Genomic DNA, 27759 nt, shown 5'->3' with positions numbered 1-27759 from the left:
ATCCTGCCAGAAGCCGAGGCGCTCTTGATTTCAATTCAAATGAAGCTTCTGAACGTGCGATTCGCACGTTTCTCCTCCTCCTCCTCCTCCTCCTCTCTCTCTCTCTCTCTCTGTTTCTCACGTCTTTTGCCAAACACCCTCTCGTTCTGTACATGCTCTGTCTCGTGTACATGCTTGTTTGCATCTTTGTGTACCAGCTTGGCACCATTGTCGCTAGAGAGATCGATGAAGCCGTATTAATTGGCGCTTTCGGTTTCCATCTTATTGTTGCTCGGCTTGAATGAAATTTCAATCGACTCGACGATCGGTCTCGGCAGCATTCGAACGACGATTTGTTTAAACGAATGTCGGATGATGTTAAGCGTCGCTAGAATCGTCGATTCGAGTGAAAAGCTAAGAAACGATAGATCTTTGAGTAAGTGGATGTTACAAGGGAATTAAGTAGAACGAAGGTTAAGCAGAGCGAAAGAATGTAAAGATTCTAGCACGTAAGCGTTTCGTTTGAGAAGCTGTCTCGTGATTAAATATACAGAAAATTTACCGTATCGATGTAAAGTTGGTCATTGTATCTTAAACTCGAAGAGCGTGTAACGAACCACTTCTGTTAATTTCTGTCTTTCATTCGGCTGATCTTCACGTTAGCTACAAGCGCTCCAAGTTTCGCTAAAGTTCGTACTAAAGTTTAACAAGAGTTCGAGAGTTTCATAAGTTCAGAATTCGCAAGTTCAGAAAAGTTCGGGTATGGTTATAACGTTTTTGGTACCGATAGTCGGCAAAGTTCGATTACCGAGAATCAAAATACATGTGGTAGAAGAAAAACGGCCACGGCTAATTACTGACTCTATCGTTTGAAATATTGCTAAACGCGAATAGAAATGAAAATTTGGAAAGCTAGGAATCCCATCTTACTCTTAAAACGGTTTCTTGCGCTAGCTAGGGGATGTTTATCGACGTATTTTCTATACGATAGAAGGTCATTAAAAAAAGTGTATGGGAGGTGGATGGAAGTAATGCATCATCATTTAGTTAATGATGCATGCAAAAATTGATTTAAACGTGTCGGGCGTGTACATACATGCTACATTCCATGCTAGGTGTTAAATGACATGTCACGCAATCTACCATAAACAGCCAGAATATTTGATTAATAGAACAACGCTGTTTCACGATAAATTAACCAATTTTGATATATGCAAACTGTATATACTGTATCGCTTCTTCCATAATTAATAATAACGTAGGTAATAGCTCTGCCCACGTATCTAAAACGTCTTGAAGATAATTAGCCTTGATCCGAGTTAACACCGTCCCCTATTTCTTTAACTTAATCAACTACAACTTTTTATCGCATCGTTTATCCTCGTTGGTTTGCCACGATACAGAGAACGTTAGTTCGGTAGTTAAAATTATTGCCCCTCTGTTAGTTTAATTATGCTTCGGTATATAATATAGGTCGGGGTAGTTCTAGTACTAAACTTTGTTATAACTTTGGTACGTTCCTGCCCATCGCGCACGCGATACTTCATCTCTATTTTATCTATATTTATTCCGGTTGCTCTACTTTCAAACATCCAGTCAACCTTTCTCTATCTCCATCCCGGAACATCTCTCCTCTCTTCGATTTCGCGTTACTCTTTATTAAATTCGCATCCTCGAAAGAAAAACGTCTCGACCATCCATCAAACTTCATCCGGCGACGCCTAACGACTCCCTTTTTCGAACGAGCCCAATCTAAGATCGCCGCAAGATCGTGGGCAGAACGATCGACGATTAGCAATCATAGAGCTTGCGCTCTGTATAAAAGGAGCGTATCGATGCGTAACTGTTTGACAGTGCGTCGAGAACGTGTCTTGCAAGGAGTCGATCTCGCGTAACGGGTTACGTTCGATCGTGAGCCAGCCGATCCCACCTTCTACGCCCTATAAAAGATGTCTCAGAGAGGACAGGATGGCAGTGCCACGTGCGAAAACGACATGTCCGCGTCGAAAAATAGCTCTCTGTCCCGATTGAATCAGGATAGTCGACGAGACTCCGGTGACTGGCAGGATCAGGACACCGATTCCGAGATCAGCGAGACCGACTTCCTTACCAAGGGTGCCTTTTTGTTGACACCGAGCCACGAGCTCAGCATCGAGAAAGCAGCCACTATATGCGAGAAGATGAATTTTCGGTGAGGTTCACGCACATTCCTTTTTATTGCCGTAATCGTTAGCTTTCCTTGTAAAATCGTATACGAAGCTGTGGTAGAAATTTGTTTATCGAAAGTTTTGGCAGACATGTTGCGGTTTCCCCAGTTAGGACATTTCAAGTTTCGAGATGATATTTTCTAGCACTTTTAATGATCAGAATGTCTTAAATTTGAGCGTTTTTAAAGTTTTCGGAATAGAAACGAATTTTTTCGTAACTTCAAGTTGCGTAGTTTTACATTTCTGAAACTAGAGCATTTTGGACTTTCCATGAGTCGCGACTTTTTAATTTTCTATTTATAAAACTACCAGGCATGGTTTTTTAGGAATTCGATTAAACCTTCGAATTTCGATCAAGAACCAATCTCGAAAAGATAAATCTGAATTTTTACTAATTCAATTGGATCTTATCGAACGAGTCACTTGGTTGTCTAATAGCATTCCGATGTATCTGTTGGGCGATATCGACAAATAAAGCTACGACTTCATTACGCGATAAATTTTCGTTTCGCGTAAAGGTTTATGAGCGTACGCTAACGGTAAAATGGTATATCGTACTGTTTGAAGTGTCTCTAATGATTCGGCACACGTAAATCACAACAGATAGGAGGGCGAAGAGAGTCTCTCGTTAATTCTAAACGGAGACAAAAGCCGGTACGACGACGATTTAATTGAAATTCTCGTTGCCTTCGACGTTTCCATTTCGATGGATGATCAATTGATTAATTTATTAAATTTAATCGATCCATTAAATTGTTTGGAGATACAGTCGTACGTAATAAAAGATCAGCTAACGGAAAGCTAGCTGGTAGCAGAATTACGCGAGATGGGCAATTCGAGAAAAAAGGAAGACGACGAACAGGCGGGGAGCGGAAGAGGAGAGGGAGAGAGATAGGAGATAAAGCGTGGTTGTCGTTTTGCATTACAGTGGCGCGTTCTCCTTGACGAAAACGGCCACCGGTATACTCTTCAAGTTCAGCAACATCGACGATTTTCAGGCGGTCTACAAAAAGGGCTTCCACAAAGTCACCGGGGCACGCTTCTACAAGAAGGTACTTATCTTTCGGTACACAAAGGACCCTCCTCTTCAGAACGCCTCTAAATACGACGTTTCGTATTCATGAACGCAGGTCGCTATACCCTGCAGACCGGCGAAGACGTTCACCGTCTACGTTTTGGACGTACCTGAAGAATTACCCGAGGAGGATATTAGACACGCTCTCTACAAGTACCGGTCTATAGTCGAAATTACGCGGCTACCTCTCAACACGGGCACTGTTCGTGAGTATTTTCCGCGATATCATCGTCGCTATGCTCGTCATCGCGATACGACGATACGTCGGACCTTTCGAAATTTTTCGTGCCACAGGTTTACCTACGTACGCAATATCGTCGATTTATATCGGATCGATTTGTTGGATCGTGAATACTTTTCGAGCCGGTGTCCATATCGAAACTGTCGACTTTCATATCGGTCGGAACGCGCAAAGAAGCGCTCGTACAATGATACGGAAATCACGGGCTTAACGCGATCAATTACATTAATTCCAGGCGTTTGCCTGGATCGTTCCTGATCGAATTAATTTCCCCTCTTTCACCGGTCATTTCCCAAACCGCGTGCCCGCTGACCCGGTGTCTGCTTTGCGAATTAGTGAAAGCGATCAACGACAAGTTGAAAAGCGACGCTCACAGCCAGAATGAGCCTGCGACGATTTACACGGGGCCACCCGTTATAAGGGTTACCCTGGCCAGCGTGGAAGAGACCTCGACGCTGCTCAGCCGTGGACTGGATTTTTATGGAGCCACATATTTCCCCACCGAAACTCCCCATCCAGCTGCTCAGCCCCTGGCCAAATACAAAAACAACAGGTGGGAAACGAATGTGTGTGCTTGCATATGCTCGCGATACGCTTTCCCGCGTCATTCCAAATCAATTTCAGTCTATCGGAGTTGCCGCTTTTCACTCCCTTGTTTCCGCTCTCGCCCGATTAATTTTCTTCCTCTGTTGGTGCTTTTAATTGGCCCTTTGATTCATTACACGCCGCATCGTGCGCTCGCCAATCATGCCCTTTCTTTTTTCAGATATCGAATATATTTGTATAAAGTTTATCCAGTTGCAATTGGGTAATTCAAATTTCCTCGCGCGTTTTTACGGTGAAAATGAACAAAATTACGATATGCGTCGACGGAAACGGAAATTAACGAATTAACCATTTTCTTTAGTATGTCCGGCAATCTAATTTATTCGTTGCTCTTAAAGATCAATCGATCGTTCGACCGGGTAACGCGATTAACATTAAAACCCTCTCGCCAATTAAACCAGACTTTATGCATGCAGATGGCAGACGTTAATCCGCCAAACGTCAATTATCGTGTCTGGTACGTTTCATCAAAGACGACGATACTTCGGAACGGCGTTGTTCACGAGTTTAGCCGTTTATCAGACGCGAGATTATTAGGTCGACGGAAAATAGACAACCTGGTATCGCCTGGTGGAATACGCGTCGCGCTTATGGAATCGTAAAAGCCACGCTTTAGTTATTCGATTCTAAAGCGTAAATTGGAAATGCCGAAAATAACCGCAGCATCGAAATCTCCGCTTGTTTCTGCCTGAAGAGAGACAAAGCGACCGCGTATCGCTGAAACTGAGAACGGATATCTAAGTTCCAGTCTAAACTTGGTTCATTCAACGATATATCCTTCGTCGCTTTTACGTTGAAATAATAACTACGATGTCCTATAGACTCTGTAGCGTAGAAGTATGGTTGGATAAGCGTGACGTCGTGTAGTCGCGTTTCTTCCAAAAGTCCATCAAACGTTTAACATCTTTGCCTGCCTTATAAAATATTAAATATATTGCCTGTATTTAATTTGCACTTACTAAAACACGCCACGTTCTATCTTTGATCGAAACATGTGGAGCTTGTCTTACAGTGCTATGTCCTACACGCACGATACATTGTCCAATTAATCAAACTAAATCGTTATTCTCCCAATTCGAAGTTTAACGCTAGTAGCACGAAAGCTAGCAGAGTTCTTACTGCCCGGAAAGTAATAAAAATCGAATATGGAGCGGTTCGTTTTTCAACAAGACCCGCCATCGTTTCAGATGGCTCGAGCTGGCAGCCGTCGGTGCTGGACAAAGAGTCAGGGATCTGCTTCCGGTCTTCGACAACGCTGGCTTCAACAAATTACCACCCCCGGCCAGCCGGCTGATAAAACCACAAAAAAACTGACACGTTCCTCGACTTCTTTCATCCCCTCTTCGAAATTCCACGCAACTGCCGTGTTCGCCACCTTCGACCTTGAGTTTTATCGCATTTTAGATAGGAGTGTCGAAGATCGGTTTCAGGGGATCGAGAATGCGTTAAAGGAAATCGGAAATTCTTTCTTGCACCGTAACATAATCGCGTTTGTGTAATACTTTTGTTAACTGAATTCCTTCGTAGTGTAATAGAACGAGGAAGAAGGCTAAAGGGAACGACTAACAAACTATTTCTTTAATTCGTGAAGCTAGATGTACAAATTTGTAACATCTGCTGCTCCTACCTAATGAGTTTTAACAATTCGGTTATGATTTCTATGGAGATGAACGATTACTCGTTCTAACATTAAAATTAAGTAATTTTCAGGAAACAGAATTGATCGGTGTTTGGTTTCTGATTGAGCGTTATAGTACAGCGTTACGGTATCGTATTCCATGGTCTGTCTGACTTTCTCTCGTACCACACTGTGAGAAGGTTAACAATTTGCTCGATAGGTTGACTCGGTAATCTACCAGGTAGAACGATTACTATGCAAAATCCTTTTTAAAATACACACAGTTTAAAGGAACTGGGTTTTACCATTTACATTTTTCATCGATGGTGAAAATGTATTTATCACGGTGATTTGTGCCGGAACTTGAAAAGAACGGCGAATCCTGTGGAATAGCGAATAAAACTAAATATCGACAAAAGATATGTCTTAAGAGATAAGTTTTCATCGAATTCTTATTCATATTGTAATAAAGACTTAAACTGGTATTACGTTTGTTAACCTCAGCCATACCTCTGATCAAAGAGATTCTAGAATAAAGAAGGCCATTTCACGTTTATTCTACGAACGCTTTTGTACAAGTTATTGATATTTATAGAGATCGTTCTATCTGGCTCTTCCTAAAATGTTCCTATTCGCATGTGCAAGAATAATATTTAATTGCAATAACGAATCGCTGTTCCTATTTAAGTTATATATTACGATTCATAAGAATGAATTGTTCTCTCGTTAAAGAGATTTCGGTCAGTCTGTGACAAATTGAAAAATTTACGTATGTCGAAAGAAACAATATCTGAATATAGAATGCTCTAACACACAACATTGTTATTTAATACCTCAGCGACGAGGAATCAATTTCTTGACACTGTATTAACGATGATAATTTTACATTGTATAGAAAATATTAAAATTTTGAAGTGACGCAAAAAGATTTAATCGCACAAAACCCGAACTGTTTAACTGACTGTTTGTTGTCGTAGAATGTTAAAGAATAAGAAAGAATTTAATAGATTTTCGGTGTTTTCGGTTGTTTCGTTCCGAGGCTCGGAAGAGTAATAATAGGAAATAGCTTTCAGCGAAGGTAATGATCGATAAAAACGGAAAATAGAAAAATTGGATATCCCCTGAGAAAAAGGAATCGCGGAAAAGTGAAGCATTTGCGAAAACAGATAGCATAAACATAAAATAGCCGTGGAAACGAGCAAAGGATAAAAGGAAGCGGCCATAAAGAAAAGAATGAAACATATCCATCGACGTAAATGTGAAAAGATGAAGAAAGCTGAAAAGAAAAATGACTTGATGAAAGAAGTAAGTATCCGTAGGAGTAAAAAAAAACGATAAAGAAAAAGGAATAATAACCGCCAAGAGTGGGAGGAGAAAGTTGATATCCATTGCAAGGAAGATTGACGATTAAAAGCAAAAACGATCGGAAAACGAAGACAATCGTGAGAGCTAACTGTAAGAATAAAAGAAATTATGTAGTAGCTATAGAATTAAAGAATAGAAGAGAACAAAATCGACGGTCGTAACGATCGTGAAAGAGTATTATAGCGAGACAACGTATGGGATCCGTTAAAAGAAGGACTTAAAGATAAAGAAGAAAACGGAATAGAGAAAAACCGGCACTAGCGTCAGGAACAAAAGAAAGGAGTGGCTACGGAAGTGTAGAACAGCTGGCACGGCGGGTTGACGAGGCACAATAACGATAAATGTAAAGTTTGCGTACGCATCGTTAGTACCATTGCCAGGCCCGCAATAATCGTTGCTGCCAGAGAATACGACCTAGCTCTCGGGGCTTACTAACTACTAATTGTTACCAACTTAGCGAAACGAAGAATTCTACGGCCGCGTGCGACCGACTCTTCGCGCGTTACTTCGCCAGATTAAAGAAATTTTACGTCCGGCAGCGTTCTGCCCTCAAGACGAAACGCCTCGCGTTTGCCCTTACCTTTCACGATGATAATTGCTTCTGCAACGGCTCGAATTTCGCTATTATGTTCGTTTAGTCGACTGCGTGACCCCCTAAGACTTAAACGGGGGCTCGTCAGAATTTTCTCAACGAGTAGCTGGTGGTTATTTTTTAGAATAGAACAGTTGTTCTTTTTTTTTGCCGGGCTAACGATAGACTTTTGTTATTCAAGATCTTTTCGTACGACCATTTGCTATCTAATAAATAGAATAAAAGATATAGGGTAGAATAAATTGCATTCTTACGATGATTATAGAAGAAATTTCTTCGGAGTCTTTTATAAGAGAACGGTGTTAAATTAGCAAGTTTTAATAGGCTCGTGTAAGAACGATGTAATAATTACTTAACTACTCGTTAAGTAACGAAGTACTTAAGAATCGCGAGTTCGAACGAGAAAGCGACCCGATTACATACATTACATAATTTTACGTTAATCTTCTGTTTGCGGCGTTACGCTAAACGCTTCAAAGTATTAAAACTGACTTACCCCTTGAAGGTTTTCTCTATCCACGTAATTTTACTTTGTATCGGGGCAGCAGTTAAAAAAGTTCAGCGACTGTGCGCTCAGATTCCATTTATTCTTACGTTTCTACGAAACATAATTACGAACATAAATTTCATTCGCATTAATCGGTCGTTCGTTTCTTCGTTCGTTCAATCGCCTATCGACCGATAAAAATTCACAAAACAACAAAGCGTTACATCGTAATAAGAGATCGGATACGTAACAATTTTGGTAATACGTGGTCACCTACGGATATGGATAACATTTGATGGAACAATTAGGCGGAAGTTCGAGCGACGAAACTCAAGTTGGCGCCAGCTCGCAGAATTATAAGATATACTCGTCATTATCGTTTACCGGGTCGTTTCGCGTTTCTGCGACCTCTGAGCGTACAGTCGAACCGAGAGGGCGGAAATTAAACGTGCACCGTGTCTAGCTTACACGAGGGATTGAAAGGTGGCGGATGGCAAAAGGGCGAAGGAAAATCGAATTGTAGAACAGAAGAAATTCTTCAGAAGCAAGATATACGAAAGAGGGAGAAAAAAAAATGAAAAGTTGCGACGAAAATAGTAAGAAGAGACGAGTGGTCTTCGGACAAGGAAGAGCGAAATAATAAAGAGAAATATAAAGATACGCGATAGGAGAGAATCGAAAGAACGCCATTAGGGGATGTTGCGAGATCGTTTCACTTGGCACTCTTTTAACTTTATTTCCCGCGGAGATGCGTGAGAGGACGAGTATTTAAAAACAGGGTGTGTAATTTATCATCAAATTCATCGACAAAATACACTCTACATTAAATATTTAAAACTAAAAATGTTTGTAGAAATGAACGATCGACGTTAATTATTACATGCTTTGTATCATCAGATATTAATTTATTTCTGTATCCAATGGTTGATTATCAAAAGTAATTAAATCTTAAATTTACATAAATGTAGTGATCGAGCGAATGCAAATTACCGTGTAGATGTTATTACGAGGATATATAATGATTGTACAGCGTCAAAAAACGACAATCGTAGGAAACGTAAATTGAATACAGCCGAACGAATCTGTGCTGCGATAATCTGCTACAATTCGTAATTTTAATCGTATTGTAACAAACATTGTCGTTTCACTTATCCGTTCGCGAATATTCCTATGCGCGTTAAAATTCATTGAACTAGTTCAACCTGGATCAATCCCCGAACCTTTTGTCCAAACGATCGACAAAAATTCACTTGGGAGATTAGTATCGCCTCGATAAGTATTTCCTACTTTGTCTGAAACCAGCACCTGGCAGACATACGTTCAAACGGACCAACGTGAAAGGGAGACCTAAACAAAGCGCCATAGAGAGAATTCTCTGTAAATTGTAAATCCTCTGCGCGAATCTCAGCACGGATCGATGAACGCAAAGATGTCGGGCATCACGTGGAGCCGATTAAAAATGTATGCACGGTGCTTGTGTTAAGTAGGCAGATACTCTCGGGCTGGCAGTCCTTTAGGCTGGAGGATGACGCGAAGGCGGTACGGCGAGGGAATGACAAGGGCGAGGTTGAAAGGATGCTTACGGGTAGGAAGGCTCGAATATTGCAAGCGAACTCGTAAGAGCGGAACAGAGAAGGTGAACGCCTGGTAAGCACCTCTGAAGGGCCATCCTCGGCGAGCTTGCGTTCCTAATCGCATCGAAGTCATCCATATTATTACGGGTTCGTGCATGCAATCGGTGGAGAGTAGAGTAGGCTAGAAGGCCAGATGATTTCCCGTCGAATCGAACGATGTCGAAAAGATCGAACCTAGCGACGATGTTCCTTCAATCTTTTTACTTTCTTCCTGTCTTTTTTCCCCCCTCTTTCTTCGATGGTTCTTTTTGTTGCCTTTTTTAAAAGTCTGGCTTTTTTCGTCTTTGTTCCTTTGACGATGGTGGAGGAAAGTGCTTTTAAAGATGTACAGGATAGGGAGAAGAAGTGCGAACTAGCGATTCTAGAAGTGGCGTTAAATAAAATTATGGAGGGGAAAAAGTTCAGACGACGATGAAGAAATGAAAGAATAAAGAGGAACTTGGAGGCTGATCGTTCAACGAATATGTAAAGAAGAGCAACGTTATTCCTTTTTAGAGTTCGCGTTAAAAGAGATTACCTCTTTTATATTTCTCATGTAAAATATAACATTAACTACATACATAATCACAAACATTAATACACACGTACCTTTATTACGCACCGCAATTTTCACACTAATTACATCGAGTCTCGTAAAAATGTCGAAACTTCTCAGCTATTCGAGACTCGAGAGCCACTTGGGAATGCGGCTCGTTTATCATGAAATTTCCGAAATGCCTGACATTCGAAACTATTCTGGGCTAACACCTAGACCTCGAAATATTCTAAACTATACGATCAAGCACGAAAGATGTCCACAGCGTTACCTTTTATTCTTTCAATGGGATAATCTACGAAACCCTTTCCCGTTGTTATTGCCCCCTCGTTATTATTGCCACAAATTTATCCCCCGCTCTTTCGAAATTATCAGCCGCAATTTCCATGATATCGCCGATTGCCGATCTTTGACAGCAATCGTGATAGCAGTTCGCCCGATAGAGGAATCATATTCTCAGAAGGGTTTACTAATTATCCCGTTAGGGATAAAACTAATTACCCCGTTGAGTAAAACTTTAACATCCTTGGACATCGAATTAGAACCGATTCGAAATTTTCTACTCTTCTTCGTAATTTGTATTTTTTTCAGCCATCTTGCGTCGGATGTCTGATGATCAATAGATCGAATACATTTGATCAACGTTAACATCGCGCCGAACTTATCACACATTCCGATTTGCTCGATGCTCTTCGTTTTATAAAACGAAGGAGACTCAAATTACAGAATCGCCGTGTAACCACCGTAGATGCAAATTACGACCCGATAATAGGAATCGCGGCTGAGAATCCGTTAACGAGTTCCTTTGACGAATTAAGAAAGGCGTTCGAAATGAAAATTCAAGAAGCTAGGCAGACCAAATAGAAACCAGATACAGGCTAAAGGGAAATAGCAAATAGATTCTCCGCCAGGATTTCTACGGAACGAGGCTTGTCGTCGTTAAAACCAGTGCTCACGACGAAAGTCCAAGTTGAGGGTAGTTCGTACTGAGTTTAATTAGCAACTCCACACGGAGCTTCCTACCGGGCGATCTATCTACAGTGTCCAATACCCCAGTGCTCGCCGCGCCATCATTGCTCGACTAATTAAACAAATATGGAACGGTCTAAGGAAACGCGTGCTCTTTCGGAAACCGTGCCAGTAGTTTCGTCTGGAGAAACTTTCCCCGGATGGCACTTTTGGCAAATTTCGTTTCCCGTATAACGATAAATCCGATTAATTTCTCTATTTGTTTAACCTTCCGTAACTTTATGATTTCAAAGTTACGTATCCACGAATCCATCTACTTTTCAAATTTCACTACGTCGTGTGAAAAATTCTTATCTTCTATGGAACTGCAAATCGCTTTCCTATTTACTTTTCGATGTTGAATCGCAAGTTGCCTGTCGGCCAAGAGGAAAGCTCGTCGAAGATAAAATCCTCTCCCACTTTTCGCCTTTCCTTTTCTCTCGCCGCTGACTATTCTCGAGACACAATCGCTCGGACCTTCAGTTTCTTTCCTTTCGAGGAATCTTCAGCTTTAAAGCGCGACACTCGGCTGCGTGACTTGGATGTTTAGCCAAGGAAAGTTCGGCGACGATTCTTCCTATTCCTTGTCACGCGAACTCGAGAATTCGCGGAACAATGCGATTTCGTTTCGTTCTAGGACAATTTGGGGAACTTCGGGGATGCAAGCGTTTTTCTTTCTTTCCTTCTTTGTTTTGTTTCTTGAGGCTGAATGGAGGTAGAAATCTCTTCGCGAAACAAAGTTGCCGTTGATTGCAGCGAAAGTTGGATTTATGAATTGCCAGGTGGCAGTTGGCAATAATATTCTTAGTACCGGTCGTCTCGAATAAGCAAAAAGTAAGTTTTAGCGACTTTTCAAGTACAGATGCACAGATATATCCAGATATACCGCTATCCTCGTCTCTCGTTGTTTAAGAAACCTCGTGCCTGATCCTTCGTTCCAATTACTCTACACTGAGTGTGATGTTGCAACGCGAAATCGCATAGAAACGAAGGAGGAACGACGAGCCAGCGCAACAGGAAAGTCTACGGCTGAAAAAGGCACAAGGTCCCCTTCGAATGAATATTAAAATACGTATAAAGTTCCTGACAAATTAATCGCATTAAAGTGAGGATATTTTCGCCAACGTCCTCAGAACACGCACCCTTTTACCCTTTTTCCTCGATCCCTTCTTCCACGTTCTTTTACGTTTTCTCACCTTTCCCTTCGGTTCGTGACTGCCCTATTTTTTTCGTCGAACCAGCCAGCAGGCTGCCTGTACTCCGGTGCTCCTGAATATTCATTAATCTTGCTTTCTCCTCTTTCTCCGTTGGAAATGCACGTCTCGACGAAAAAAGATAAAAAGAGGAATTAAATGTAGTCTGGCCCTCGAAGGACAGAAGAAGAAAATCGCTGTCTTCCTCTTTCGCGCTTTCTATCTCGTTTCTAAAGTTCCATGCTTTTCTACTGGATCGTCGTAACGAAATTCTCCACGCGTTCTTCGCGCTGATATCGCCCCACGAGTATGAATGCCGGATTTATCCTGGATACGTGTACTCCACTCGTTTCTCTCTTTTGCTGTTTCTCTTGTCATTTTTCTCTTTCTCTTCCTTCTCGTCACTTTTTGGTAGCTGACCTTCTTCTTTTAGTCAGGCCAGTTACGACGATATTCACTCGGGTCAGAACGGCGATCGTGCCTTGAATCGCATTTGCATTTCTGTCATGGCGGCACGACCTCTGATTTGGGGGGGTTAATTGCCTATTAGCGACGTGATTTCTTCGTGAAAATTTTAAGGATGAAACGGTTTGCTCTGTGCCACGCACGAGGTAATCGCGATGTTGATTAAGGACTTGCAGCTCTGCTTTTTCGCGCGGTTCTCCATCACTCCGACACTTGTAAAAATGTTTGAAAACAACTACTTGTAGGAAACAGCTCGTGTCTTGCAACTGGATTTACCAAAATAAGAAAGAAGAGAAAGAAGCGGATCGCAGATATTCGCGTAATTATTCAGCGGGATAACGCGAGATTCGAAAAGCGGTACGCGGCAAATAAATCGCCAACGAGACTATATCGTTCAACGGTGAAACCGGCAGTTTCAGCGGAAAATCGTTGAACGCGTTAGCTCGCCACGGGGCATGTACCGTCTCGGTTCCACCTTCAACTCGGAGACGTGGCAAGAAAATTTTCGCCAACGCGACCGACTCGACCTGCCGTAAGATCCGTGCGATTTGCCCGAAGAAGCGGAGAAGCCGGAATTTTTCACGGTACATCGACGCTGGACGACGTCGTGACGCTTTCCAAGAGAGAAAAGAAAGACGAAAAGAAAGGAGAAACTGGGCGGAGGAACCGGAATGTTTGCGGCTCGGTCGCCAGAACAATCTCTCGCATTTTTCAGCAAACTTCTCCCCGATCCTTCCTCTTCTTCTCCTTCTCTTTCTCTTTCTCCGCTCTTTTTCTTCTTCGAGCCCAGGCAATCCCGGCCATCATCCCTTTGATTCCGCCTGTTGCGGCGCTCGAGCTTTCTACCATTTCGACAGGATTTCCTTTATTTATTTTCTTTCTTTTCATAGTTTGGTCCATTTTGTCGAAGGCGCTGCTGGAACGTGTAACGATGATGCTTTTGTCGAATCGTCGATTGTTTATCGCAATCAAGAACTGTGAGAAAATTACAATTAAATTGAAAACCATTAACAGAGATCTATGTACGATATATACAACTAGAGCAATCGTAGTTATTGAGAGTCCAGTGTTTCGCTTGCAAACGCTTGTAAAATTGAAAAGGGAACAGATTCTGGAAAAGGCGAAACGGCAAAGGAAGAAGATAAAATTGGGCGGCATCTCGATAACGAGAATCGTAATTTTCAGGGCTGTCTGAACGGAACACTTAAAACACGCGGCCGGTACATGCCAGTTATTACATTTACGCGATAGATCATGTTAATTGCCCGGCAGAGCGAGGCACGTTCCCCGTAACTTATACTAGCTGCGAGTTTGCACCGGATACGCGGCACTAATCTGCGGAAATTACACGGAATTTATATTTCCGCGCGAAAACGAGGAAAAAGGAGGACTGTGAAAACTGGAGAGCGGGAGTGAAGAAGAACGCGGCAAAAGAAAGAGGAAGGAAAAGGAACGCTTTCGCGTGTTCGTGCTTTATGAGAGCGCCACGTCCCGCTTACGCGGAAATTTTTATATTCGACGACCTTCTTTATTCGAATGGTGCCGCCTACCTGTTCTTCCACGTCATTAGAAATTCATGGAACGAAAAGCTGCTTCCTGGTAATCTTACACCGAAGCGTAATTTTCGCATTGTTTCGAGGGTAGGAGACTTAATTAAAAACGTTTCGGTTTAACGTCGACTTTATACGCAAAAGCCACTAGGTGACACGATCGTGACAAAGGGATTATGGCTAAGCTTGCGGCGATGCATCACGCTTCCTAACGTACGAAGTTTCGTATTTTAACCGGATGAAGATTTTTCAAGAAATTCTGATGAAACGAAATGCTCGTTATCCTCAGAAATATTTATTACACTTTACGGTGTTGCTATCCCTTTTATTTATCGTTACTTTATCTCGTTCTTCTCTGGGAATTGAGAAATATCGAATTAACGCTCGATCGGATCCACAGTAACGAGATCGTATTCGGATGTCGAGGTGTCCGAAGATTGGCAAAGCAGTTTGCGGTTCTTCATCGAGTATCTTGCTAATTTGCGAAATTACACGAAGATTGCACGTCTGCAAACGTGTACATGACACGCCCCCGTACTCGCTATTCCCAAGAAATATTGTCCCACTTTCCTTGAAATTACAGCACTAATCTTACCTTGTGATCATTATGCACACGCGAATGCGTATCGTGCAATTATATTGCTAAAAATGTTTCCGTAAAGCGTAGCGAAAATTATCTGCGAGATGACTACGTGAAAATTATCAAACACGCTACATCTACCTATTTGAATTACGAGCATCAAATACGTTTGAGTAAGCTCCTGCGACGCGTATACCCATGATTATTAATCTCCAATTTTTACAATTACCGACTCTGACTGGCAATTTGGAGAATTTTTAATTTCGTACGTTATCGAATACTAGGGAGATTCTAATTCGTTCTAGTTCGTTTCATCGAATAATCTGGCTATGCTACGATTTCGTATGAATTTTCCAACGTTAGATTTATATCCACATCTCGTTAATTTGGTTAATAATTTTAATACCACGTAACAAGAGATTTTAATCTGTGAAATTTCTGAAAAACGTCAAATCTCTCACGCTCGGAATTTATCAACGTCGAACCGCGATTATTAAACAAATTAATAGAAACGTCGTAAAACGTAGTGAAACATAGTAAAAACTGCGAACGTAATCCCCGAAAATTCTGGGAGATTTATTTCTCTTTGATGATACGCATGCCCCTAAGCTCGCCTAAAATGAAAATATCCTGTTTTTTCGCGGAATTACGAAGCGGACTTTATACGAGGAGACCGCGCAGGATCTCATTACATTAGGCGTATAAAAGCGCGGGCTGCGCCTCTCTCCTCGTTTAAACAATTTACTTTAATTTCGAAGAAAATTACGACACGGAAAGCAGGCCGAATCGGCCGTCGCGGTAATAATTGTTAACGCTGATAATGTCTAATTATTACAGTACCGTTGCCGTTAACGCATCGGTATTACGATACACGGTGACCGTTTTCGAAGGGAACTGTAAAATAGATATTATCTTTAATCCTCGATGAAACAAAAGCGAATGTCCGTTTCACGTTTTTAGAATTGCAGGCTGCGCGAAAATTTTCGTCGATGAAATGTCTTCGAGCTTATACCATTTTCATCCCTATCGAACGCTCGCACTTCGAACAATCGTTTTCGCATTGCTTTTTCCGTCGTAGAAACCATACGTACGTTTCGTTGTTAGATACGTCCGTTTGGGAGGATAGAAACCAGTCTCGGTATTTTATCATCGAATCAACGCAAATCCATTGTTAATTATGAACGAGCACCGAGGAAAGTAACGTGTCACGCGACGACAGGGATGATAACGATTATTCTGCGTAGCAGCATCACGTGTAACACGCACGTGCACGCCTGTATATTGACGAACACGAACAATTGATAACCTCGCGATTATTTCACGGCGTTCCATAATTACGTGATTATAACGTTATAAAGAATAATCAATTAAATAATTAACTAATTAATTTAATACGATTCGTAATAAATAATACAAATGAAAGTTAAATTCCTTAGGATTAAAAGTGTTGATTCTGTCCTTACTTGTAAGTTATTCTTTTACAAAGAAGAAACTATCATCGTTGGCGATACTCTTGTAAAAGCTCGATGGAAAAAGAAGGATATACGAGATGAAGGTGTCGATGGAACGATATTAAAAATAAATCCAGAGGGGGTAAACTCTATATATAAAAAAGACATCCATAAATACAAAGACCAAGTTAAGCTATCGAAGCTACGCGAACTGAAGCAAGCAAGTAGCAACCTGATTTTTTATTAATACCATTTTCGAATTTCGTCACGTCCATTCCAACGCATATTTCACCTTTATCACGTACGCTCACTTTTACTATCGTACGATTCTGACAGAAAAAAATGAAAAACTTCGTACGCGAAAGTGATAATTAACGTTGTACACTCGCGCAGAAATGAAATTACAGGTATCGAGATGTTTCAGTAACAGGTTTATGGTAGGCGTAAAAATAAATTTGTACGAAGAATTCTGATTTTCAATTTGGAAACGAATTGCCGTCTCTGTGGGGGATGCCGCCAGTGTGGCGGAATATCGCGGCCATCGTACGATTAATTAATTATTAATAAAATTTCGACTGATATCGAATGCGTATACGCGCACGCAGTTCGTAGCGACGATTAATTATGCCTCATAGCGTTACTCTCTCGTGCACCTGTACCTACATGTCCGGCCCTTAGCCCACGATACACCTACCTGCACTACACCTATTCCACTACGATGCATGCAAATACGCGTGGTCCGTGTCTCTATACGAAAACTACATTTGACGATAGCCGTGTGAAATCATCCGTGATTTTATAAAATCGAAAATCTCGAAAATTGCATCATCACGTTTTTTCGATTGCTTTCATCGAGCTATATAGGCGCGCACGTAGTTTTGATAAAGAGTCGTAAACAAGTTCTGCGCGTGGAAAATTAAAGTAGAAAAATTGAAACTTGTTTAAAGTTACGACAGTAGAGAACAAGACAAACGTATTTAAGACGTCCTTATCTCAAATTGAGAAGGAAAATTAATCAACGATCGACGCTCCTATACGAATATTTATTGTCACTGCTTCGCACGGTTTCCAAAGTAAACGAAATTCTGTATCACGTGATACGTACACGTGTGCACGCGCGCGCGCGTAAACACATACGCAAACCATTAATTATCTCTCCTGGCTGTTATGCAGCTGCAGATAGATCGATCAACCCTTAACTTGCAATGCATCAATACGCATCACTGCCATACACATAAATACGGTACACTCGTTGCTAAGTAAATTTGACAAATTGTTCTGCGTATCTTCGAGTGTCCTCAATTACAGTTATTAATTATGTACCGTATAATGTGTGTGTTCGGGCAATTTACAATTAGCTGTAATACCAAGCTATTGAGAAATAAATACTCCAAAATGTTGAGGCTCGATTTAATGACGGCCGTACATGATTATTAATTTACAATTAATAACAAACTTGCCGATAGTCTGGCGAGCCTCTGGTCGCCATTCGACGATCATGTTTGCAATTATCGTTTCCGCTCTAGGCTTTCAATCACAACTGAACGCGTGTAACAACGTGAACGCGTCACGTTCGTGCACACTCTGCGCGATTAATTATCGCTCGATCGTCTTACGATCCCCCGTACATTTGCATGCAAACCGATCAGCGAGCGGTCTATATTCGGTTCCTGGCAATATACGCGCGCCCGCGTTAACATCCTTTCGTACGCAAAAATCAACATCACAGGATTGACACAGGACACAGTGTGTCTGTGTATAAATATTTCAGGTAGAGAACGCGCTTCAACAAGTTTCAGAATTATTAATTAATTGTCGTCCCGAATGATTGGTAAAACTTGGAAGGTACTAGAACAGAGGAATGTTTATTTTGAATAAAATGTCGACATTGGCGGCCGTCGATGTGTAAGGGAAACTTTCGTGTACTAGAGTATAAGTACGCACGTGCATGTCGCAGCCGAAGGATACACTTGGGAAAGTTTCAGAAATAATTACTGCTCGACATTGTCGAAACGAGCATACAGCTTGTGTACTCGCGTGTAATTTATGATTGACACGCGTTAAGTAAAGACACGCTTTGTCGCGAATTTAAGCGAACTGTTAATTAGAGACACGGCTCGTAAATAAATAGGAAACGACAGGATTCTGAAGTTTCCGCGATATAGAGTTTAATCTTCGTAATTAATTATGAGGCTGTCGGACAGAGAAATTCCATAGGCTACAAGTACTTTCTAACGAAACGAGCTCGTAGCTTTTTAATGAGACGTATATGCGTGTTACACACGTGGCGAAGATAATTTAGTAGCGCAATATCAACGTAGCGACGTAAAGATAGAAAGTGCGCGAGCGAGCTGAGAAAGCGACATAGGAATAACGAGAGAATGTATAGAGACAAAGAAGAAAGATCTTGGAAAGTAAGGCCGAGGATCGGTTATACGTACTATGTAATAGAAAGTGAAAACATTAAGTATCGCTAATATTTTTTATCCAAGAAAAAGATTCGTAACAGCGTAAAATATAATAATTTACATACCTGTATACGATACGTACGATTTGTACGTCGCGTAATTTATGCGGTAGACGAATATAGGAAAGAAAATAGCAGTGAAACGTTTATTCGCCATATTTAACGAACGAACGTGCAAATCCGCGATTCATTCCAATCGGTAATTAATATGAGTGTGATTACGGATCGCAAAATTCGCAATTTCGTGTAACCGTAATTCAAACGAGAAATTGAAATCTCTTACGGTAACAATGTGGATAATGAAATAAGTACGTAATGAGGTTTATGGAAACGATATCTTCTCGTTACGCTTTCCTTCCTAGAGGTAGATAAATAATGCACGAGCGTTATCGACAATAATACGGTATTTCGATCGGATAGAAACAGAACCAAGTTGTATTTCGATTTAACGAAATGTCGACGTTTTACGCTCGTTTCGAGATATCGTTTAAGGTTAAAGTAGAAGGAGTCTGTAACGCAAGTAGAAATATTAATTTCAGTAAGAAAAAATAATTTTCATTCGTTTTCAAATATATGTCTCGTAATACGTCGTACGGAGGATATTTTTAGAATGTGTTTACACTGAAATCTTACGATACCCGGCAAGAAAGATAAAAAGTGAAAAACCAATATAGGTTTTAAGATCGATAACTTTGGTAGGGAATATTGCTTACACGAGCTTAATTTACCATGAGTTTAGCAGAGATTCTAGTTTATCGGGTTTCGAGTAAGCTTATCGACGAAGAAATAACGATTTCTGCTCGCTTTTTGCGACGAAAACGCAAATTTTGTGTTACCGTCAACTACTGAAAAGTTTACATAGCGGTTTGTGTATGACCGTAGTGTGACTGTCGTAGGGTCTATATGCGCGTCAACTATAATGCGTACATTAGCTACGATGGCTGAACATTACACGCATTTCGGCGTTGCATATTCATGCAACTATGTACACGTACGCGTGTCATGTATGCCTGTATAGTGGCTGCGTACATATTTAGTACAAAGGTGAACGAGCATTGCGTCAGCTCTTGTCTAACGATAAGATGTAAGTTCTGCTACATACCGTGTCCAAGTCCGTATATTAACGCCACAAGTAAGTAGAACGGATTAATTAAAGGGCGATTTTCGATATAAATATTCGCGTTAGGATGTTTTAGATCATTTCTATTACTGGAAGACGACGCGCCTTTAAAGTAGAATTTACAGGGATAAAATAAATAATGCAAATCGTATTTCTATGTCGAGTAATGTTTGTACAACTCGAGCGGAATTTATTAAAAAAAAAAAAAAAAAGCACAATATTTTTAGGACCGTTTAAAATATAATTCATTATCGAGATCAACGATAATACATGAACATAGTTGAAGTTGATAGATCGCGATAATAATTTTACAAAATAGACAAGCTGCGCGTGAATTTGTCCCAACAATCGAACAGCTTCGATAAATATTTAGAATATCGCGTGCTAGTAGCAGAATTTATATAACATGCATGCTACGTTCAATATTTGCACGGAATTTTGCGTAAACACATATCAAATATTGTCGCGTACTTCTCGATCGATTTTTCTGTATATTTCCAAAGTTTATTCGAAATATCGGATACGCTTTTTAGAATCGATCCCACAGTCAAATGTGAGAAAAGCATTTGCATAAATCGCATATATTCGACTTTGAAGCCGTTCAATTGTTACAAAATTCTTCAAAATGTGTTATCGATAATAATTTCCACTTGCGATTAATACTCTTTTCGTACTAACTGATCGTAACTCGACGATTAACGAATAATTTATCAGAAACTAATGATAAATAATTTCGATCGGACAGAAAATTTCTGTCGGGACGGTAATTGCTAATCGGCTCCTGAACGGAGGATAGAAATGAAAAACCTCGCTTGAATAATCGAGTACTCGGTACGCAGCAACGTCCAAAGTAAATGATATACAGTGGGATCAATTTGAATACTCGATGTACGTTTCGAGGAGCGTTTTACGTTTAATTAAGTCGATTCGATACTACCGTATCGCTACAAAATCCCCGAGATCTGATCAATGCTCGCATAATATTCTTTTAGAGATTACGTAAACCACGGTAATTGCAACAGAATACTGGCAATATCTTGGTAGAATTTATCGATTAGTCGATGCGTTCCTTCGTGTCTCGGTTATTCCAGTAATTGCAACGGAATATTTCTACGTCAAAATTCGAGGAGAGAGGAGGAAAGTAAGTGGAACTATGCAACCCAATTTATAACGGTTTATTACTGCGATGATTATTTTTAAATCGTCTTAAGAGAAGAGGCATTAATGGTATTTATAAAACATCGATAAGGCACGATTTTTTTATCGGCGACAGTTTAGAACGTTCTATAAATGTTATAAATATGGTATGGATTGTTTTAAGGTTACGAAATTTTTGACACATTTACGTTAAACAATTCGAAGCTAAATGTTTTAAATGATAAACATTCTTCTAGCTGTACTCCGTCATAAACTCTCTGTAATTAAACTAATTAGATGCTGTAACTATGCAACTGAACCTGTTGGCTCGCTTTTTGCGGGACCGTAAGTCGTTAGTAGGGAGAAACTGGAACGCTTTAGCGTACACAGGCATGATAAACTAAATGCACGATGTCGAAATTCCTTGCCGATTATAACTCTTCCCCGTCGGCGTCTTGGTTTCCGGCTTCTCTCAATTTCCCCCGAATTGATCTACTTATCGAGATTTGCCTGCGAACTACGCTTCCGGGCAAAAAATTAGCGCGCCTGTTCTACAGTTTGGTTCTTAATGGAATTGAATCACACGCTCCTCCAATTTAAATTACAATAAACGTTACGTACTATGTAAAACGACGAAAGATATTTGACGTAACGACGAGTAGTTTAAACGAGAGGAGAAAAGTCAAAGTGGTCAGTGGCAAAGAAACGAAGGGTCGCGAAAACATACATTAGAGCGGTTAAAGGCGATTTTCTGACATGCTCCGGAGATAGAGAACCGATCAGCGGTCCATGATGGTCAAGGGATCGTAAAAGGAAGGAAACCTCTATGATCTACGTATGAAACGGCAGGGACGGGATCTAGCCCGAGCTTTACGACTTTGCCCACTTTACATTAAAAGCACTCTCGCGATTAATGGACGACTTCTCGTAAACTCCAACTCCGCTTGTGAATTATCGACGCTCGAATTTCTCGATGAACACGCTCCCTTTCCGATCTTCTTTCGGCTAGCCGACTTGCCCGGCCCATAAATTATCGTTACCGATTAAAACTTTATCGCGAGCATAGTAAACGTCGCGCGCAGTTTTCGATAAAGTCATTTCGCTCGCCGATCTCACTTCTAACCGTGACGCCTCCTCTTGTTCGAACGTTGCACAGCCAGAAGTTTCCGAAGAGAAACGAGCCGGATGTTAGATGTTTTCGCTGGATCCGATTGTCCTTTGTTACGATCGATGTTTCAGGCAAAACTGAATTTTTATCTCATCGATGTAGCATAGTACGGTAGATACAATAAATTTATCAAATTGCAAATAATTTATCAAATACAAATAACTTATCCTAACTTGTTCGGGGGACAAACAGTTCGCATAATCGCAGTTCGTATTGTAGGAGCTCGCCGATTATCCTTCCTACCTATTTTTCGTTCGTATAATAGGAGATAAAGTTCAGATAGGTGAATTCAGGCAGCAGAATTTCAGTTAATCGGGCATTAACAAACATTTCGTTCAGACAAATGGATTTCTGCTATATAGCACGTATAAATATGGCCTGAATGGTTAAAGGATAACAGTTAAAAAAAAGTATTACGATAGCGAAAGCATCTGCATGTATTCGAGATATCCATTATTCTCGCGGCCACCGGAAGAAACGCGCATTTACCATTGTCCAAATAAACATCGATTCCATCAACTTTATCGCTTGCCGCAATAGCATTCGCTTGGCTGGTTACGGGCTATGCTCCGCGGCGCGACTGAACTTCGATATAAAAGAGCACGGCTAAAGTTATTGGAAGGATGAACAAGAAAATCGTGACTTGTGTTCGGACGAAAAACATCGAACGGTATCTCGCATCCACTCAAACGAGCATTTTATTTAAAAACTCGCCGATTAAAGTATTAAATCGCTTCTTTTTGGTTCACGCGCGATTCGAGTATTTTATTTCAGTCTAACGTTGAAAAGTTTGTTCGTTCCTCGAGAGGAACTAAGGTGCCCCTCGATCAGCCTATTTCAGCGACAAGTTCGTAAGGTACCGTCTGCTCGTTTTCAACCGCATGAGCGCATCGTCTGCGACGCATTCCTTCGTACACGACGGTGGAAGCACCGGGCGAAGGAAAATAAAGGGGGTGCCAGAAGAAGGGGCGAGGGTGGGGAACGACGTAACGGAAGAGAAGGAAGCCGGGCTCCGACGGTGCACGCCGTAATTTGAATTCCGAGTGAATTGAGTTCGAGGCTTGCTCGACCCTGTCGAATAACGCCTAGGCGTGTCTGCTTTAATGGAACATTTCCTCCGGCGCGACGCTCCGGCCACCCGTATAAATAAATAATTAAGACAACCTGCCGTTGTCCGACATTTTTTCGAGACGATTTGCATTTCATTCGCACCGGTTTTCAACTCGACAGCCGAGTTTCCGTCACGATGAATTAACCCCTCTTCGCCTATCGATCGCTCGCTAATGCCAACAGCTTCCCAACGTTTTCGAATTCAACCGGAAGAATTCGAATGGGAATACCGAGGTATGACTTTCGTCGGACAAAATATCGTAATTTCCTCGAAATTACAAAATTAGAAGCGTACGTGGCGAATTAAAGATTCGAGGACAATCGCGTACAATTGAAACGTGCTTTCTACTTGTCTAATAACTTTCGAAATATAATTTCTGCAAAAGTAATCACTTTGATCACATTCGCTGCGACTAGTGCGAGCAGCGAAACTGTCGATGAACGTAAACGACGGAATTGCTCGTCGATACCGCGTTGATAGCGAGGAACGCGCGACTGCCAGTAGAAAGAGACAGACTTTCGTCGGACAAGTGGCCGCCGTCGAGGCGGCTCTCTTCGGACCGTACTGGCACAGACGCGAGACCACTCGAGAGGCACGAGAGCGCGACACGGTGTCTCAAATTAAAGCGTGCCTTCGTTTTTGCCAGCGTTTTCTCGCCGCACCGACGTTTCCCCGAGACGCCTGGAGACGCGTCGACAAAGGTCACGCGGTTCCCAGTTGGCAGGGTTGGCCGCGATTCAGCGAAGATCGATCGGCCGAAGAGAGCCAGCCAACTTCTTCGAGGACGGCGGAGAAACGCTGCGGAGTGATCGCCAGATTTGTTTCTTTCGCGCAAGTCCGCTTTCGAATCGTTCGGAAACTCTGTTCCTTCGCCGTGGAGAAGCAGTCTCGGTCAGAATTTGACGAAGAAATTTTGAAAAGCGAAAGAACGATTACGAGGTTTCGACGCAGTCCGCGTTTCAACACTTACGGACGGACGTGCGTATAAGAAATATTGGTATTTGAGGTCACGCTACCTTTCTGTCACGGAACGTACATTCTTGTCGATCTACGAATCAATAACTCTATCGAACGAATCACCAACGAGACGATTAATATCGTCCAACGTAAAAACCACCGAGTTTCGTTGTCTCCGGTGGTCTCTGCCGAGCTAATTTAACTCGCTAACGGTAGAAAATTCCAAGTTAGAGAAACCCTGTCCGATACTAACACCGGTAGTTGCCACCTTTGATGGAAGTTCTCTTCCTCGGCCTTTTTCTAACGCTCGAGGGAGAAAATCTGCGCTTCTGTAAGGAAGATTCGAGGGCAAAACAGGCTGCCGCGAGTATCCCAATGACGTGCAACGTCGACCCGAGGGTTCGGCCGATTACTCGCAAAAACACGGACGAGACTACTTCACAGACGAGTGGGATGATTGCGTGGCCGAATTAAAGAGGAGCGACCTCGACCACGGGTCACCGCAAGCCGCTGCGAGTCCTCGTCCAACCTCGTTTCCCACCTTCAAATCTAAGTTACAGACTTGCAGACCCCTGCCGGATGAAAGTTTTAAGCGGCGAACGCCGCCACCTTTGTGCCGTGGCTACAAAGAGTATTAGAACGGACGGCTGAGAATTATAGTTCTGGAAACCGCGCAACCGGGTTATCGCTTCTCCTATACTCTGGTCAAGGAGATCGTGCGGCAAGTGTTTTATGATGGCTATAGCGAAATTTTGTAGCCAAGAGGAAACCATTTTGGCATATTTGGTAATGACAACGGTGTAACAAACTTTTTTACTTAACTCGTCCACTCTAAAAAAAGAGCAACACACACGTAAATTGCTTTCTATGTAGTTAATATACGTGGCAAACGTTTAATAACGATTAATTATTTATACTCGACGCAAGATGAAGTTAATTCCATCAGAGTTGGCTTGGGGCACAGTGGATGTTATCTCAGCTATCAAATATCCTATGATGGCGCTCGGATAAATTTATTTACGCGCGACTTGACGATGCTGTTCGCAAATGACCCCGTGTTTAACAGTGTACGAGCTGGTGCCTCGATCAGAGTCCAGACATCAGTAACATCAACGGCTCACGGACATCTTCGATACCTGTATTCGCGTAAACTGTCATACTCTGTACTGTTTGAATAGAGCTTACGTAAGCGGAAGCGCGAAAATTTAGGATTGTTTAAAATATCTTCTACCTTCTAGCTGTATTTGTTTTACAAAGTTTGTTTGAAAAGTACGAGCCAGGTAAAGCGTATATCGTAATTCTGCTTGTACCATGATTACAAAAGTTACGTGTTCAAAGTTTTCCAGCAATATCTTCGAACCTTAGCTCGACTGGATCCTCGCGACCAACTCGACCCACTTGAGAAAGAAGATAAGGAAAACACGTCGAGCTCGAGAGCATGACCTCGAAGGAATCTCTTTCGCGACACAGAGCCCGTGATTTATTTTCATGCCGATTCGCAAGCTGCAATCAACTATCGTTCGAATCCACGGCCCATCGGTTCTATTCGGTGTGGCTCGAACTCCAAATAAAAAATGTACTATCTGTCTGTATAACCTTCTGTTTTTCCCGTTCCTTCGCTACCCTGCCGCCTATATTCCGGAATTTCTGGTAATACCAGCTCGCTTTTGCCTGCCCGACCATCCTTCCCATTCCCCTATCGTATCTCTTTCTGTCGAAACTTATATTTCACTTCCAAGTTTTTTCTTATCTCGCGTGTATTCGCTGCCAGCCACGTATATCCGCCAAGCCAGCTCCGATTCGTCTTTTCTATTTCGTTTCATTTACCAGTCACACTTCATGACCCGATAAAGTTTTCCGGGTGGCTGCGTCTCTGCCACCGCAACTTCGAGTTTCATTAAATGAGGAAACGGCCGCGACAACGCCGCCGAGAAAAATATATTTCGCCACTCTAGCGAAACGTAGAACAGCCTGTGTTTCATGAAACGACGAACGAATTGGTTCCATAGATGAGAATGTGCGCCAGAGATCGATGCAATTGGAAATTGTATTTGTACGTGCGAGATTTGTCACGATTCAGGGATCCGTTTTAAAGGAAAATTGAAACGTACAACGACAATAGCGGTTTGCACGATTGAAAGGATCAAGATCGCAACGTTTCGCGATGATACGGCCGTTTCAAAACACCGTGAATCGTGACCAATGTCTCAAAAAATTTGTCCCCTCGAAATTTCGCTCTTTCATATTTTTTCGTTCGAATAAATGTTCGCCCACTAATTATACGAACATATCGCGTACACACTGGTTATCACCAGGAAATATCCAGCGAATCGAGTATAATTGTGAACTCGCCGCAGCTGCTGCGAGCTATCAATAACCCGCACCCCCATAGCAATTTCACGCGTATCTGTTTTTAATATCGACGTACGCGAAATGCCGCGGGTATTGCGCGCGAGCATTCCAAGAAAAATAAAAATCAATCAGCAAACAGCTCTAAATCATAACCGAACCCGAATATTTGAAGCTCGTAGCATTCCATCCGATATTCATCGGTACGTTCCGACTCCCTGTCGGCGTTCCACGCTTGCAAAGCGGCGACGCCGAAAAATCGATCGGCCACCCTCTGTCAAACAGTCAATCGTTCAACGTTTCGATCGGCCACCCTCTGTCAAATAGTCAATCGTTCGACGTTTCGATTTGCCACTCACCCGTTCTAACGAAATTTGTCTTTTGCACTGCTAGCAACAGCAAGAATTATAAGAAGAAACGATCGGCCGATGTAATTTGTAATAATCTCACGCGTCGATATATGCAATCGACGTGCTAACCGATCGTTATTTAACGATTGAAATTGCGGCATAAAATTGAAAAAGTGAAAACTACCGTAATAGAGTGATCGAGCGAACGACAAGCGGGAATCGAGGAAACGGCCGAGTCTATCAGCATCGAACCAAGATACCAGAATAATCGAGAATCGAGAGGAATGTAGTCGCAACAGTGCAACGCGATGGTTGAATGCGAATTGGCCTTCGCTCGATTCCTCGGTCGAGCGATCAGCGATGCCGTTGTTCCTGTAAAAAGCTCGACGAAACGTAGAGGCGAAGGATTTTCGGAAAAAAGCAAAAGAGAATCGCGGTTCACCGAATTCGCACAATTCTAATCGACGTATAGCATCGATAAATTCGTTCGCGTCACCGACCACGCGATTCGTGG

The 27759-nt window shown here is 41.9% G+C and overlaps 2 protein-coding genes and 1 long non-coding RNA gene across 5 annotated transcripts in view; 2 read left to right on the top strand and 1 right to left on the bottom strand.

Annotated features, from left to right (window-relative positions):
• Positions 1–6652, top strand: part of LOC122574450 — a 68057-nt gene extending 61405 nt beyond the window's left edge. Inside the window, exons 1-5 of one of the 2 annotated variants that reach the window (XM_043742075.1) lie at positions 1820–2170; positions 3115–3238; positions 3317–3467; positions 3839–4055; positions 5296–6652. In XM_043742075.1, the coding sequence (XP_043598010.1) occupies positions 1929–2170; positions 3115–3238; positions 3317–3467; positions 3839–4055; positions 5296–5422 (861 nt within the window). In that variant the 5' untranslated portion in view covers positions 1820–1928 and the 3' untranslated portion in view covers positions 5423–6652. Of the gene's footprint in view, positions 1–1819; positions 2171–3114; positions 3239–3316; positions 3468–3838; positions 4056–5295 lie in introns of those variants that run through there. The other variant, XM_043742076.1, reaches the window with a different exon arrangement.
• Positions 1–27759, top strand: part of LOC122574448 (spermidine synthase) — a 189949-nt gene that overhangs the window by 123755 nt on the left and 38435 nt on the right. The gene's annotated exons all lie outside the window — the stretch shown is intronic.
• The window catches only part of LOC122574457, a 93873-nt gene that overhangs the window by 54132 nt on the left and 11982 nt on the right, over positions 1–27759 (bottom strand). The window lies entirely within an intron of this gene.

Source organism: Bombus pyrosoma, linkage group LG13, assembly GCF_014825855.1.
Source record: "Bombus pyrosoma isolate SC7728 linkage group LG13, ASM1482585v1, whole genome shotgun sequence".
Lineage (NCBI taxonomy): Eukaryota > Metazoa > Arthropoda > Insecta > Hymenoptera > Apidae > Bombus > Bombus pyrosoma.
This window is presented reverse-complemented; position numbering and strand designations above follow the sequence as displayed.